This window comes from Podarcis cretensis, assembly GCF_951804945.1.
Source record: "Podarcis cretensis genome assembly, chromosome: 1".
NCBI lineage: Eukaryota > Metazoa > Chordata > Lepidosauria > Squamata > Lacertidae > Podarcis > Podarcis cretensis.
Window position 1 is genome coordinate 46,986,345 of NC_137170.1, and position 13,976 is coordinate 47,000,320.

Consider the following 13,976-nt stretch of genomic DNA (forward strand, 5'->3'; position numbering starts at 1 on the left):
GAAGAAGTAAGAATGTGTGGAACGTGAAGTTCACGTCCTTTGGTTTTTCATGGACACTTTAAATTTAAGCATGTGGGTAGGGTAGTAGAAGTCTGTAATTAATGGCTTTGAATTTGCAGCGCAGATGAAGTAGTTTAACTGTATTGATTAGGTTATAAAAAACAAATTGGGTTACATTTGAGTATAAAATGTGGAAGTCATTTTATTTGCATTCTGCTTAGGAAAAATAGTTAAAAATTACTTGGTTGTCTTAACACCTGAGTCAACAGGAAATGTAATTTGCATCGTAGAAAATGTCAGTAGATTAACAGTGTGAAAGTGGCTGAGATGTTGATGTGTGTTGCATGTTGGCAGAAATCATACATTTATTTTTAACATCCCAGTCACCTGCATGCCTTGCATGAATTAACAGCATTGATGTTGTCTGCTCCCATTTTAGTTAATGGCACTGTCTCTGCCTTCAGTGTGCTTACTGCTAAACCAGCTCAAACTACTGTAGCACCCACAGCAATACCAGTTCGTGAAACCAATCCTTGGGCTCTTGCCCCTGCTGCTCCAGCTGCTGCTAAAACTAGAGCCGCAGCCACTCTTTCTGGTAAGACCGGGCACAGATCCTGTGGGTTGAAATATGTGGTGCTGGATTAGAGGGATCTTTCATCTAATGCATTGCTTGGGGATTTTTAATATCCAAAGCCATCTGGTTTGAGGCAAAGCAAAGGAATCCATTTATTTTATTTACAGCCTTTCTGTTTCACTCTTTGCTACAAAAAGCAATTCCAGAGAAGATAACAATAAAAGCAAGGCAGAGGAATTGCAATTTGAAGAGAGAAAAAAATCCAATCTGGCATTACATTCCTGCAAAGGCCTAGGCAAATAGCCAGGTCTTTACCTGGTGCAGGAAGCTCAACTGTGTCTGCACCAGTCTTATCTTAGAAGGGAGGGAGTTCCAAATCTGGGGTGCCACCACCAGCAAGGCGCTCCCTTGCATCATCACCAGCCAGGGACAGTTGTAGGAATAATAATAGGTGTTCAAGGATGTTTGAGGTGCTGCTTTGTACTTTTACTTCAGTATCTAGGGAAACATTTAGATGGCTTGAGAGAGGATAAGAATTTACTGCAGGAGCAAGACTACTTTAGTAGCCAGGATACATCTGCCACCACTTGTAAATTCAAAGCTGGCACTGTAGCAGGGCACATGGGACTTGTCAACCTGGGAGGGTAGCCTATCTAAGAGAAGGAAAACTCTGATCCTAAACCTCCTCTGCCCTGTTGGATATCTTTGGGAGAAGAAAAGACTAAGGCGTAAACCCTACACAAATCCGGAATGGAGTTCCTAAGATGGTTGGATGGCGCCTTGTATGCCTCCTTCCGGCAACTCCTGCAGCCAGGCTAGTGCCAAATGTATTGCTCTGCTTTCCTCTGGGCCACATCAGCAAGGTCATGAGGGGCCAGCCCAGGACCTCCATCTACACTGACCATGCTTGTGCCCCAAAGAGGTCACTTTGGTGCTGCCAACACAGTGGTTTGACTTCACCCCTGAAGTGCAGCTCATAGTTACTCTAGCAAAGGATGAATCTACTGATTTGGGGGCAGCTGTACATGTAATGTACCAGACATGATCACTGTTTGCATACCAGTACTTCCCAAACATCTGTACAGTCTTGAATGCATGTATGCATGCATTTTAGCAAGGGTTGCCAGATACATTTACCCAGTGGCATAAAAATGTATGTATGTCGTACCTTGCTGCAGTGGAAAGCCACAGGTTGGTTGTGCCAGTTGTGTCTGGCTGGACCTCCACATTTCTGCTTACTATGAGCAAGTAGCCCAGACCTTTGGCACAGCATGATGCCCATGTGCACAAAGATCCCTCCCTGAAGCTCTCCATGAATTGTGCAGAACTTATGGGAAGTGTCTTTTTCACACTGTACTTTGGTTGGCTAAAAACCTGTTGCTCCGTGCAGCATGAGATTCCTTTTGCACAGATCAGTGTGGAAGCATTTTTGGAGCACGTAGAAGCAGCATAAGACTTGTGCTGCTCCTTCTCTAAACTACAGAGCAACATGTGACCTACCCAGAATCCTCTGGCATGTGTAGAGGACTTGGGCAAAGTGGAGAATCAGTGGTGAAGTCCAGCGATGGCTGACTACTGAGCCAAGCCAAATTTGTACACCCTTTTTTGGGTCAATAAATGTTCATATTTACTGCCTCCACTGTTGAAAGCAGTGTGCCTCTGAATAACAGTTTCTGGGAATAACACATGGGGAGAACACTGTTGCACTCAGAACCTGGTTGTAGGCTTTCCACAGGCATCTGGTTGGCCTCTGTGAGACTAGAGGGGTCTTTGGTCTGATCCAGCAGGACTGGATTTGAAGCAGAGACCTTTCAGAACCCTACAATGCTATCTGAGGTTCTGTAAGCCAGAAGGCAGGGGTAGAACCTCATGCTTTATGGAACCAAGCATACAAGTTTTACCACTGAGCTATAGCTTCTCATCTGATGGCACATGAGGCCACCACCTTTCCAAAGATAAGTAGGCCTGGGTCTGGTCAGTGCCTGGATGGATAACAGCCCAGGAACCAGATATACACTGCCTTGGACTCACTATGGAAGGAAGGCAGGATATAAATGTAACAAAATTAATGAAAATAAATAGTTGGAAGGAAAGACCCAGAAGCAGCTCCAAGGTGAAGCATCAAAATCTGCTTAAGTTGGGGACTGTTGGACAACAGTAATATGCCCTTTTAGATTTGAAGAGTAAAGAAACTCAATAGAGGAGGAGTCAGGGGTTTATCCTTTGCAGAGAAGAGGGTGGGAATAAGGCATGATCCAGAAAAGAAGTATTAAGTTGGAATAAGTTAAAAGAAACTGAAATGTTAAGTATTGAATATTACAGAGCAATTAGACAGAGGTTAACAGACTGAATTGCGTAGAGAGCGTAAGCAAGGAGTATAAGTGAAGGAAGGGAAAGAACGAAAGCAACAAGCTGTCAGTAAGTACAGTTTCAAACTATCATGCCAGTTTTGCAATTGGTGAATTCTGAGTCATAGAGTTTATTTATTTAGCAGTCAGTACAGATATCCCATGCTCAGGCTTGTAATTGGAGATTGGGCCATTGCACATCATGTTTGGCAATCTCCCTGATTCCAAAGTGGGGTGCATAAATTCCCCAGTGCCTGCTTGGAATGCCATGTACTATACCCTCCTTCCCTTGTTAGCATTTCATTTGGCCCAGGGCGGGTGGGGATCCTACAGTCTGCAGGCCAATCTTGGCCCTCTAGGTCCACAATGCCGTTTTGGGCAGGTCATATCCCACCCATACCTGATAGCATGTTGGTAGAAGCAGGGCTTGACCAAAGCCATGTTATTGATCGCCCAAAGTACCTGACAACTACCTGTGCAGAGCCAAGACCCAGCATTGAGCATCAATCATCTGAGTGATTATTCTGAGTCAAGCATATCAGAGAGCTGCCTGCAGTGCAGGTGCACCCAAACTCAGTGGTAAGCAGGTTCATTCCTTCTATTCGAGGAAGGGGTGATCCCAATTAGTGCTGGACTCAAGAGAGCAATTGGGTGCTCTTTGCAGCAGTTTCTCGCACCTGTAATTTGACTGGTGGAAGGGGCAACCCACCTGTCAATTGTGATGCTATGTGACTGACAGGATAGCCCCCATCCACCTTTCAAAGTTGGCCTATTTCTAAGTTCTGGCTCCTGAAGCCAATAAAATAAATCACATCCCCTGGTCTGGGGGCTGGCAATCTGGTACATTCCTGTAGTCCAGTTACCACTTGCACTTTTCCTTTACTGAGCTTTAGAATGAGGAGTTATTCTACTGAAACTGAATGGGTGTAAATATTTTCTACTTTGAAAGTGGGACTGGATGTTGTAAAGTCTGTCTTTGGGCATAACTCCAGTATGAACAAGTGCAAGTTCACATTTGTCCAATTAATCAAACCTGCTATATTAGTTTTAGTGATCTCACTTCTGTTATGAAACTGACCAGCCTGATCCAGTTATGGTTGGAAACTGGAACTTCTTCAAGGTCTCTGTTAGATCCTTTATCAATCAGCTGCGATTAGAAACAGGATGACGCGTATCCCTTGCTGAGATCTTACCCTAACTTCTGTTTTCCTTCATAGGTTCCGAGTGGAGTACCAATTCAGGAGCTGCCTCACCGAATCTATTCCAGGCGAACCACAGACGTACTCCCTCCGAGGCAGACCGCTGGTTGGAAGAGGTGTCCAAAACTGTCCGGTCCCAGCAGCCACAGCCGCAGCCACCTCCAGCTCCCCAGCCACTCCTCCAGCCTCCTGTGGCTTCTCAAGCGGCCCCAGCTTTTCCAGGCAGCACCTTCATTGCATCTCAGCCTGTGCCTGTCGGTGTGGTCCAGCCCATGCAACCAGCGTTTATCCCGGCTCAGCCATACGCTGTTGCAAACGGAATGCCCTATTCCGCCCCAAGCGTGCCGGTGGTTGGAATCACTCCTTCCCAGATGGTAGCAAACGTGTTTGGCACGGCAAGCCACACTCAAGGATCCCACTCTCACCAGTCGCCTAGTCTTATAAAGCAGCAGACATTCCCCCAGTACGAAACTAACAGTGCTACTGCCAGTCCTTTTTTCAAACCTCCTCCCCAGCAGCTCAACGGGTCGGCTGCTTTCAACGGTGTGGACACTGCCAAATGGCCCACAGAGGACAAGCATGTACTGCCGCCTGCAGCTGCCCAGCAGGTTGATCCGTTTGAAGCGCAATGGGCGGCGCTGGAAAGCAAATCGAAGCAGCGCACCAACCCGTCTCCGACTAACCCTTTCTCGAGCGAATTGCAGAAGACCTTTGAGATTGAACTTTAAGCAGTCCCATGGCTTTGTGCTTAAGTCTGTATGTATGTGTGTTGGAATTGGATTGGGTGGAAGGGGGATACAAGGGGGCAGAGGGGACGAGTGAGCAGCATATGCGCCATTGCTGGTGTCTCCATGGAATCAGTGGGCATACAGAGAGGGAACAATTGGGGTGGGGTGGGGGGAGACGCTCCAAGCCCCAACCATGCAACTATTGGGAAATCTAGGAAATGTCCCTGGGCCGCTTGCGTTCCTGCTTGGGAGCTTCAATGGCAAAGGAAACCTCAAAAGGGCTGAAGAAGGGAAATGAGCCCTGAAGCCCTTTCCTCGCACAGAACTTCAGAAGACCTCGTAAGATGAGAAGCAAATTAGTCGCCACTATCTTCAGGAGGTATCTGTCTACCTTCCTGTGAGCGAGCCATTCCTCTGAGCGGGGGGAAAGAGGGAGGAGTAGCCAGGGGATGCAAGCTCAGTTGGGGAATGGGAAGAAGTGAGAGCTGCTTGGCATATGCCGTCTGTGGAAAAGGATGAGCTTCCATTTTGAGTAACACAATAATTATTATATATAAAATAAAGCCAAAATCTTTATTTTTATGCATTTTAGATTATTTTAAATAGTTCTAGGTAATAAAAGCGGAATGAGTTGTAAGTAATCTTGCCAAAGGTATAAAAGGGGGTTGGATGTAAAATTGTACATAAGATTGATTTATCACTGATTCTTACGGTCAGTAATATGAGAGTAGAATGGGGAGCAGAGTTATTAGCTTGTTCTTGTCCTATCATTGTAAGTAGCATATTGCAACAACAATCATGAATCATGACCAATTCAAAAAAAAAAAAATCACAGTAGAGTAGTATTAAGAGCAGTATTGTCTTGGTTTAAAAACAATGGGTAAATTCTATCTTTTTTAAAAAAGAATTCAAACTAGATCATATTGGAGTACATATAGGTTTTTTCATATACTGCTGCAGTTTCCTTGTCTTGAATCTGTTTTAACACTACTGTGGTAAGTTGACTGTAATCATATCTACAATCAGGTCTACTTAGGAACCCATTTTATGTGCATTGAATAGAGTTTAGATTTTATTTTTTATTTTTTTAAAAAAGCTTTTCCCCACTGTTCTATGTGAAAGCTTGTGGCTAGACTGCAGCTATTCCATGTTCTTCCTTCAGCAAATCATGAAAATCCATCTCATTTTTAATTTTACTCGTAAAACTTGGCCTTACAAGCAAACGTAAGTTATATATTTGTACTGATTTATAATCTGCTTTAACAGAAATAAATGTTGGTAGTAGATAATGTGGCTTTTTGAGCAGGTTTCCTTGTCCTTTTCCTGCAGTGTCTGTACTTCCTTGAATTTAAATTCATCTGGCGCATTCCTGGTGTAGCAGGCTGCCACTGCCATTCGCATTTCCATATGAAATTGATTACTTGAAAACTAGAACTTAGACTTTTGAACACTTGGTTTGCTCTTGCTTCATTTGGAGTTCTTGAATGTTGCGAGCAGAGTCACTAGGTTTCTGTGTGTTGCATTTGAGGAATATGGTTCTTTATGTACCTGCTTCTGATCTCAAACTATATGGCAATCTCTTTTTTGTTTAGTGGTTGTTACCGCACTCTACTCAGAGGTAACCCTGGAGAGCATTCTGTGCTTCCTATGCAGCTTTATCATTCATATTCCTGTCATTCCAGAACTGATCCCTTTGCAGGGATAGAGCTGTTTGTTGCTGCAGCATGAAAATGATTTGGCATGGTCTGTGATAACTGGCATCATCCATAATTCAGGACTCTGCCTGGCTACACAATTGTCACTGGAAAACAGTTGATGATTAGGCTATTTTGACTTTCCCAAGATTCAGTAAAAAAGTAAGAAAAAGCATGAGTCCCTATACTAAAATATAATTGCATCAAATGTAAATACATGCTTGGTTATGAGAATTTGGAACAGACCCTATTGCTCCTATGTACAAATCCATCCCACCTCTTTCTCTTATTCTAGTCATGAGTTCTGAAAGTATAAACACACTCTTAACAAAGCTGCCACCAACTACACAATCTGTTGTTAACCATAGAACTTTTGCACAAAGCCTCAAGTAATTAGGCAAGGATTTCCATAAGGTGCTTTTGCACAGTAAATAGGCAGTTGCTAACTGTACATGAATTTGGACGCAACTCCTCAGCATTTTAGGAGCACATTCCAAAAAGTGATTCCCTCAGCTATATATGCTACCCAGCTGTTAAAATCAAACGTTGGCGTACTCCTTCAGCATTTTAAAAAATCATAGCAAAAGTACACGTTCTGCCATTTCAGGAACCTGTGTCGTCATTTTATAAAGCATTAATGCAGAGCTGACTCCATTTCCCTGCTGTGAGAAGCCAGACCTGGAATGCCCCCCTATGTTTTTAAAGCTGCAAATACAGGGTGCCTGTGCATCTGTATTAAGATTACCATCCATTGTGGTGCAGATGGAGCATTGCGCTTCTAAATCCCGGATTGTGTCTTTCCTGAGAATTGTATTTTCATTGTTTCAGATCTATAAAATTCCTGTGAATTGCAAAGGATTCTTTTTTCAATTTTAGATTGGATAAATATATAATTCCTTGCCTGGTTTTTATATGGTAAATCTTTTGAGTGTGCCTTCCCTCTTCCACAGGAAACAAATTCTGAATACAAACCATTTCAAGGAAATCTAAACTATCATATCCTTGCTGCATTGAAAATATGCAAGCACTGAGTTTGCTTGCACCTTTGTTTTTCAGCTGGGGAAAAAAAACTTGTGACATAATTGTTCCCATAGCACTCAGCTGTTCAGTGGCAGACAATATGCATTGATCATATAGTTTCTGTCATCTAAGCATTGCCTGTGTTGTAGATGCTGCTTTTTTAGAGGAGCAATAGATCCATGTTCTCAACAGTCTTAAGTGAAGCTGTTCCCATTGGGTAGCCAGATGATGTTGAGAACAAAGGCTGACTTATGAACACTAATCTCTGGGATAAAATGCCAATGCATTTTTCTTTCACTCTTCTACAGTGGCCGATTTTTAACTGTTCATAGCCCTGAAACTCACAACAGTTTGGCTCTTTTATATCAGCCTTTAGCTATTTGAAAACTGAAAAATAGTGCGACCTGAAAAAATGCAAGTTGCAGTGTGGAGCACTCCTGCCTGGTACAGGCTTCAATTGTAAACCTATTTACCTGGGAGTAAGAACTCAATGGGATATGCTTCTTAGAGATGTATAGGATTGTGCTGTCAGGTATGTTGCACTCTAGGTTACTCAAGTCTAGTATTCATTCTCTTGCACATGCCCACACATTCTGCTCTATTAGCATTCCATGATTGCAGAATATGTTCTTTTTCATAGTTCCCCTGAACAAGTTCCACCTCTTTTGCATGGGTGGTAGGTAGCAGTTTGGCTACACAAATGCACTTGCAGAATTGTGATTGCTAATAATATGTTAGTGTGTATGGTGGTGGTGATCCCAATTGGTGCATCCTTTCATGGATGCTGCTCATTCCAATATTTCTGAAATTAGATATCTGGGTGTTTTGGAAAGAGAAGCTACCCATATAGTTAATCTATCCCCAAGCCTAGTATGGTGTCAGTTGTCGCACTAAATGCTTGTTGTATTCAAATGCTGTTGTATTAAGAAAACCTATTAGTAGATCTGGGAGCTGCTTCATTAGTTTTCCTGCGAAACTGTTCCATAGAGTGACATATTGGAGTTATGGTTTGTGGCTAGACTTGGGTTTTCCTATAAACTTGGAAGAGTCTATTGACCCTTTTATGTGTGGGTAGTTTTGCGCATACTTCTTTCCATCCTAGGTCTTGAAAGAGCATAGTTCAGGTGCTTGGCTGTGTGGGATCTCCATGCAAGCAGGCTTTAAGGCAGATGTTATTGCAGTTGGTCATAATACAGGGATCCTGGAACTGTGATTTACTGTGTACATTCACGTGCTTTGCAAATGGGAAAATGCAGGCCATTTCAAGAGCAAGTGGTGGTGGTGCATTAAAACGTTTCTTCCATGAAAGCATTGGATGACGGAAAGTTGACATTTTATCAGCCAAGATGCTGTTATGCTTTAGACTATAGAAGATAGAATGTGAAAGTTGTTCATGCTGAGTGTCCCTATAAACTGTGTTACAGTTTGCATGTGGATAACTCCTCGGTGGAAAACTTTACCGCAGGCTGCCCCCCGGGGTCACCCTGAACAAGGAGGGATATGACAGCTGCATAAACCCAACAAGGCTGCCTTTTTCTCCTTTTAAGTTCAGTACAGCTTTAGCAGAGCGCAGGAGCAGTCTTAAGGTAGAAGCCATTCATGTAGCCTGCCATAGCCTAAAATAGTGGTTCCCAAATTGTGCTCTGCAGACCACTGGTGGTCCACAAGCTTCATTTAGGTGGCCTGCAGTGTGTCTGTGGTTTAAGAGGAGAGGCGGCACATCTACCACAGTAAATATACTGATTTTTCATGGCGTTCTTTATATTTTATTTTATATTGCATTTTATTGTATGACAGAAGTCAATTTGTAATACAATAAAATACAATAAGCAGGAAATAAAATTTAAAAAAATCAATATACAATGAGAAATCATACCGCATCTAGCTTGGTGTATTACAATTGCTACAGCAGGCAGAAAAATCATAAAATGAGCCATCAAGAAACTAAGTGGTTCTTGGACGTGGAGAGTTTGGGAACCATAGGCCTTGAATTTATTCCAGGACTGTTGCACTGTAGGCCACTGTGCTTGTTTGCAGACTACTGAAATGACACAAAATCAGACTAACGAAAAGGTGTCCCTAAAAGTTAGCAAAGAGGACTACTGGGTGGTAAATCATGGCTTTACCTTATAAGTACATCTGTTGGTAGTGGGTTGAACTGAATGTCAATGTACAAAAGTATACATGTGCTTCCTGTTAAAGGCTTTGGAAAGGAAATTTCATTAAAGTTCAACTTGTAGGCATAATTTTTCCTCTGATTAAGAACTATGATGCTTCTTCCCATTCCTTCCACATGACATGTAGACTTTTTACTTTGGGTTCTCACAACAACTAAGTGACTTGCCCAGATTACTGGGATACGGAACATACAGGGTTTTTTCCCCCTTCTGCCAGTGGTTTGGGATCCCATCCTTGTTTACATAATTTGTTTATACTGCAGTAGCAATTTCTAGAGATCAATAAAGTTGACTGCTTTATGGCCTGGACGTAAAAGCTTCCCTTGCCCAACATGACCTTTCTTGGCATCAGTGGTTATCCTTAGATGTTACACATTCACATTGTGATCTGAGAGTAATTTTTCTGAGAAGAAACAGAGCCCTGGCTAGCTACACATAGGAGATACCCCATATACTCTGGCATTGATATGCATGAAGAATCCCAGAACTTCACAACAGACTTTGTTCTGCAGGAGACTTGGAGTACAACCCTGTGCATATTTACTTGGAATTAAGCCCCCCCCCCCCCGGTGTTCAGAGGGGCTTATTACCAGGAAAAGGGCTACAGAATTGCAACCTTATTTTCTCAGGATTATCGGAAGTGCAAGACCCAATCCAAATTCCTATAGTTCTTCATTTCAGCAACTCCCTTGCAGCTCTAATACTAAGCATTGTTTGCATGCTGCCAAGGCCTCTTCATTACAGCTGTCTGTATCTGTAGTGAAGCAAATCCACTTGGTCCAATTGCGACTCTTGAAAGTTGGAAAGGGTTGAGTGATTTTAGTAGGACACTTGTGATACCATAAGGGAAAGACTGACGGTCAACCTGCCAACTTTCCACAGACATGTGAGCTCACTGGCTTTATTTTTGTGTTTTAGTCTACTTTAAAGATGAGTGCTGCTTGTTATCATTAATCAGCCTGAAGGAACCTTTCTTGCTTTTTGACTCTTGTCCATATTGCTTGTTAAACTATGTTAGAAAAACAGTCCCTTGTTATTTCCTTGAATGGGTAGGTCAGCCAGCTGTTAGACAATCAGTGCTTGTGTTGCAAAACACCACAGAAAGCTTAAGAAAGGTAGAAATTTGGCTACTGCTACCTATTCTCTCCACTTCCCAGTGTGTGCCAGTGTGTGCTTGAGTAAACAAATATGGGATTTCTCAAGCAATCAGGACTGTAGATCATAAACTTCCTTCTTCTGGAGCAGGACCACATTAGGGGAAAATGAGGTTCAGCCCTGGTGGTGAGAACAGCTGGCACAGCAGAAGCTAGAGTAATACTCATTATTGCAGAGTTGAGCCTGTATAATCAGGTCACAGTTGGCAAGGTGTGGTTGGTCAACACATTCCCTGCTTGGGTCCAAAGGGAGGCGTGCAGGTACTGCAGGAGAAGGAAGAGAGAAGAGGACTTGAACACAGTTTGTTTCATGCAATCATCTAAGACTACAGAAGAATTTACTTCCTGCACTATAGGCTAGAGTATATTCTGTGTTCTGCACCTTGAACAAATGTGATAAGAATCCATAGCTTAGGAGATATTCAAAGGCAGAAATGAGCAATAAGCTCTGTTTGATCTCCCATGTTCTTAGCAGCTGCCATTTTTAGTAAGAAACTATCCCCTAGGCCAGAGATTTCCAAACTTTTCATGTTGGTGACACACTTTGTAGGCATGCATCATTTTGCGACACAGTAATTCAGTTTTACTATCAAACCGGAGGTTAAACTAATCCCTTTCCAGCCCCGGGAAGAGCACAGGGAGTGTTTGTGTGACACCTACACACTGCAGCCAACACACTAATGTGTCCTGTGGTATGTGTGCGGTTAAGTCTGAGAATCACCAAGCAGTTGTTACCTACTATAAGGGCAGGTTGAAATTAGTTCAGCCCTTAGCTTTTAATAACTGAAACTGAATGAACTTGACCTTGTATTTTTTTCCTCCTCCACTTCTATACAAGCAACATTTTGTTTCATTTTCAAAATAAGGTTTGGCAATTTTAGTGGTATATGGTGGTAATCGACTAAGTTTTACTCAAGCCCATTGCACTATCTAAAATGTAAGTTGAATACCACCCCTGTAGCACTAAAATTGCTCAACCTAAGGAGATGGTTCCATTTGCTACTCCCAACACCCCCTCTGGAGCCAAGTTTAGGGGTGCACCGGGGGGGGGTGGAGAGAGAAGGCCGTTTTGCTACTGGAAGCCTTTGTGCAGGGTTTCCACTGAGGGGAAACTATGGGCATGATTGAACAAATGAGTCCCATTTAACACAGTGGTTTGGGGCAGGTCTATAGTTTGCCACGTACAAGCTCATTTGTTAATGTACAAACAACATTTTTCTCCAGCTACTAAACATGTTTGACCCAAACCCCAAGAAATATAGTTTTACTTTAGTTCCTAATTTATAAGGAAGTAGAACTAGGTAGTCATTACCTACTGGTCCTATATCCCCCTCCAATGGGAATGAAGCATACCATATTTTTCTCTCTATAACACTCACATTTTTTCTCCTAAAAAGTAAGGGGAAATGTCTGTGCGTGTTATTGAGTGAATGTGTGGTCCCTGGAGCTGACTGGCCCGAATCAGATCGCGTGCTGCAGAGAGGAGGCTGCTGCTTTCCTGCATTCTGCCTCAGGGTCTTATTGCCCACCCTCTTCTGTTTTCGGTTGCTTTGTTTACAAAGTTGTAAAAGCTGTTTTCGGTTGCTGTGGTTACAAAGCACATATCCACATGGATTCTCAGGATTTTTGCATTGGCCTACCCCAAACTCACCGTCAAATCACATGTCTGTGACATGCTGGTGCCGCAGCATGAAGCACCAAAATGATACAACCACTGTTTCATTCAGAATTTTTTTTTTCTTGTTTCCCTCCTCTAAAAACTATGTGCGTGTTATGATCAGGTGCGTGTTATGGAGCGAAAAATACGGTAATTCACCTCCTACTGGTGCAGTTGTGTGCATTGTGAATGTTCATGCTGGCCTAAGGTCAAAAGCTTCAGGGCATTAAAGATAACAGTGTTATCTCTTACTTTGGCGTCCTAGCAAGTGGTATGGCACAGGGCTACTTGCTACTGAACATGAAAATTCGGTTTCAGCCATACTGAAGCATAACGTAAAGCATAAAGATAGTGGTAAAACCAATCAGGGCAGTTGTGTTTAAAGGAGAAAATTAAACAGGACAGGCATCTGAAATGTAAATTAAGAACCCCACAAGTCTGCTCCAAGGGGAACCCGATCCTACTGGGAGATGCATTTACCTGAGGCCTAAGAGAGGCTAGCATGTGCTCATAGTATTCAGAATGGAACTCTACAATTGTGGAGGCTTAGCTGGAAAGACTGTAGAGCATACATACCTTCTGGCCTCTTCCGGATAAGTTTCAGCTCTGTACTAGCACTGACAGAATTACTGCCACTGTAGGCATTGCAGGTATAGGACCCCTCATCACCCGTCTGCACATTATATATGAATAGGCTTCCATCCTGGGACGTCTGGACATGATGGCCATCGGCTCTCACCGGCACTCCATTCCTGAGCAGAAAGAAATGCCTTCGTTTTGCACTTTGAAAGAGAGAGGCCTCTCACTTACTGCAGACCCCAGTGGAAGGAAACAGGCAGAGACACAAGTGTTTTAACAAGCCTACATGAACAGAGACCACATTCTCAACAGCTGAGTTGGGATTGAAGACTAAAGTAAACCTGGATTCACCATTGCTGTGGTAATGCAAGTTTTTGCTTGCCAATTCATGTCTCACTGGAATTGAAGGGGAAAGGAAGGGAAGGTAAATTCTGCAGCTCAGTTTTTCCTTTTTTTACCTTGACCATCTTATGTTCACATTGTTGCCTGTCACAACACATTGAAGCTGAGCAGTCTCCCCCTCTGACACAGAGAGGCTGGGCAGCAGGCCAGTGATTCTCAGCTCCCCTGAGGAGGAAAAGGGTATTGTCAATCCCAGGAAGAGTCCACGCAGGGGGCCAAGCCAATTCCTTCAGGAACGGTGCTGTGAATGCCGAGCTCTGAATACCCAGCGCTGACTAACTACCCAAAGCTCTGCTGCTTGCATGAACTTGGCCTCTCAAGCTGGACACTAGCCTACTGTAAAGTGTGGGAAAGGAATCTCAGCGCCATTTTCCACAACAGGATCCTTTGTCCAGAAACCTTATGATGTAACCATCAACCTATAGTTAAAATGCCTCTTTCTTC

General features: G+C 43.1%; 2 protein-coding genes across 9 annotated transcripts in view; one reads left to right on the top strand and one right to left on the bottom strand.

Moving 5' to 3' along the window:
• Positions 1-6,142, top strand: part of NUMB (NUMB endocytic adaptor protein) — a 63,916-nt gene extending 57,774 nt beyond the window's left edge. For 4 of the 6 annotated variants that reach the window (XM_079990124.1, XM_079990127.1, XM_079990126.1 and 1 more), the window contains 2 exons: positions 440-595; positions 4,140-6,142. In XM_079990124.1, the coding sequence (XP_079846250.1) occupies positions 440-595; positions 4,140-4,849 (866 nt within the window). In that variant the 3' untranslated portion in view covers positions 4,850-6,142. The remainder of the gene's footprint in view (positions 1-439; positions 596-4,139) is intronic. The other 2 variants (XM_079990128.1, XM_079990129.1) reach the window with 1 other exon arrangement.
• Positions 6,143-9,850: 3,708 nt separating this feature from the next.
• PAPLN (papilin, proteoglycan like sulfated glycoprotein) overlaps positions 9,851-13,976 on the bottom strand; it is a 56,185-nt gene continuing 52,059 nt past the window's right edge. For all 3 annotated transcript variants that reach the window (XM_079989890.1, XM_079989889.1, XM_079989888.1), the window contains 3 exons: positions 13,589-13,697; positions 13,128-13,303; positions 9,851-11,158 (listed from right to left, as the gene is read on the bottom strand). In XM_079989890.1, coding sequence (XP_079846016.1) covers positions 11,010-11,158; positions 13,128-13,303; positions 13,589-13,697 — 434 coding nt within the window. In that variant the 3' untranslated portion in view covers positions 9,851-11,009. The remainder of the gene's footprint in view (positions 11,159-13,127; positions 13,304-13,588; positions 13,698-13,976) is intronic.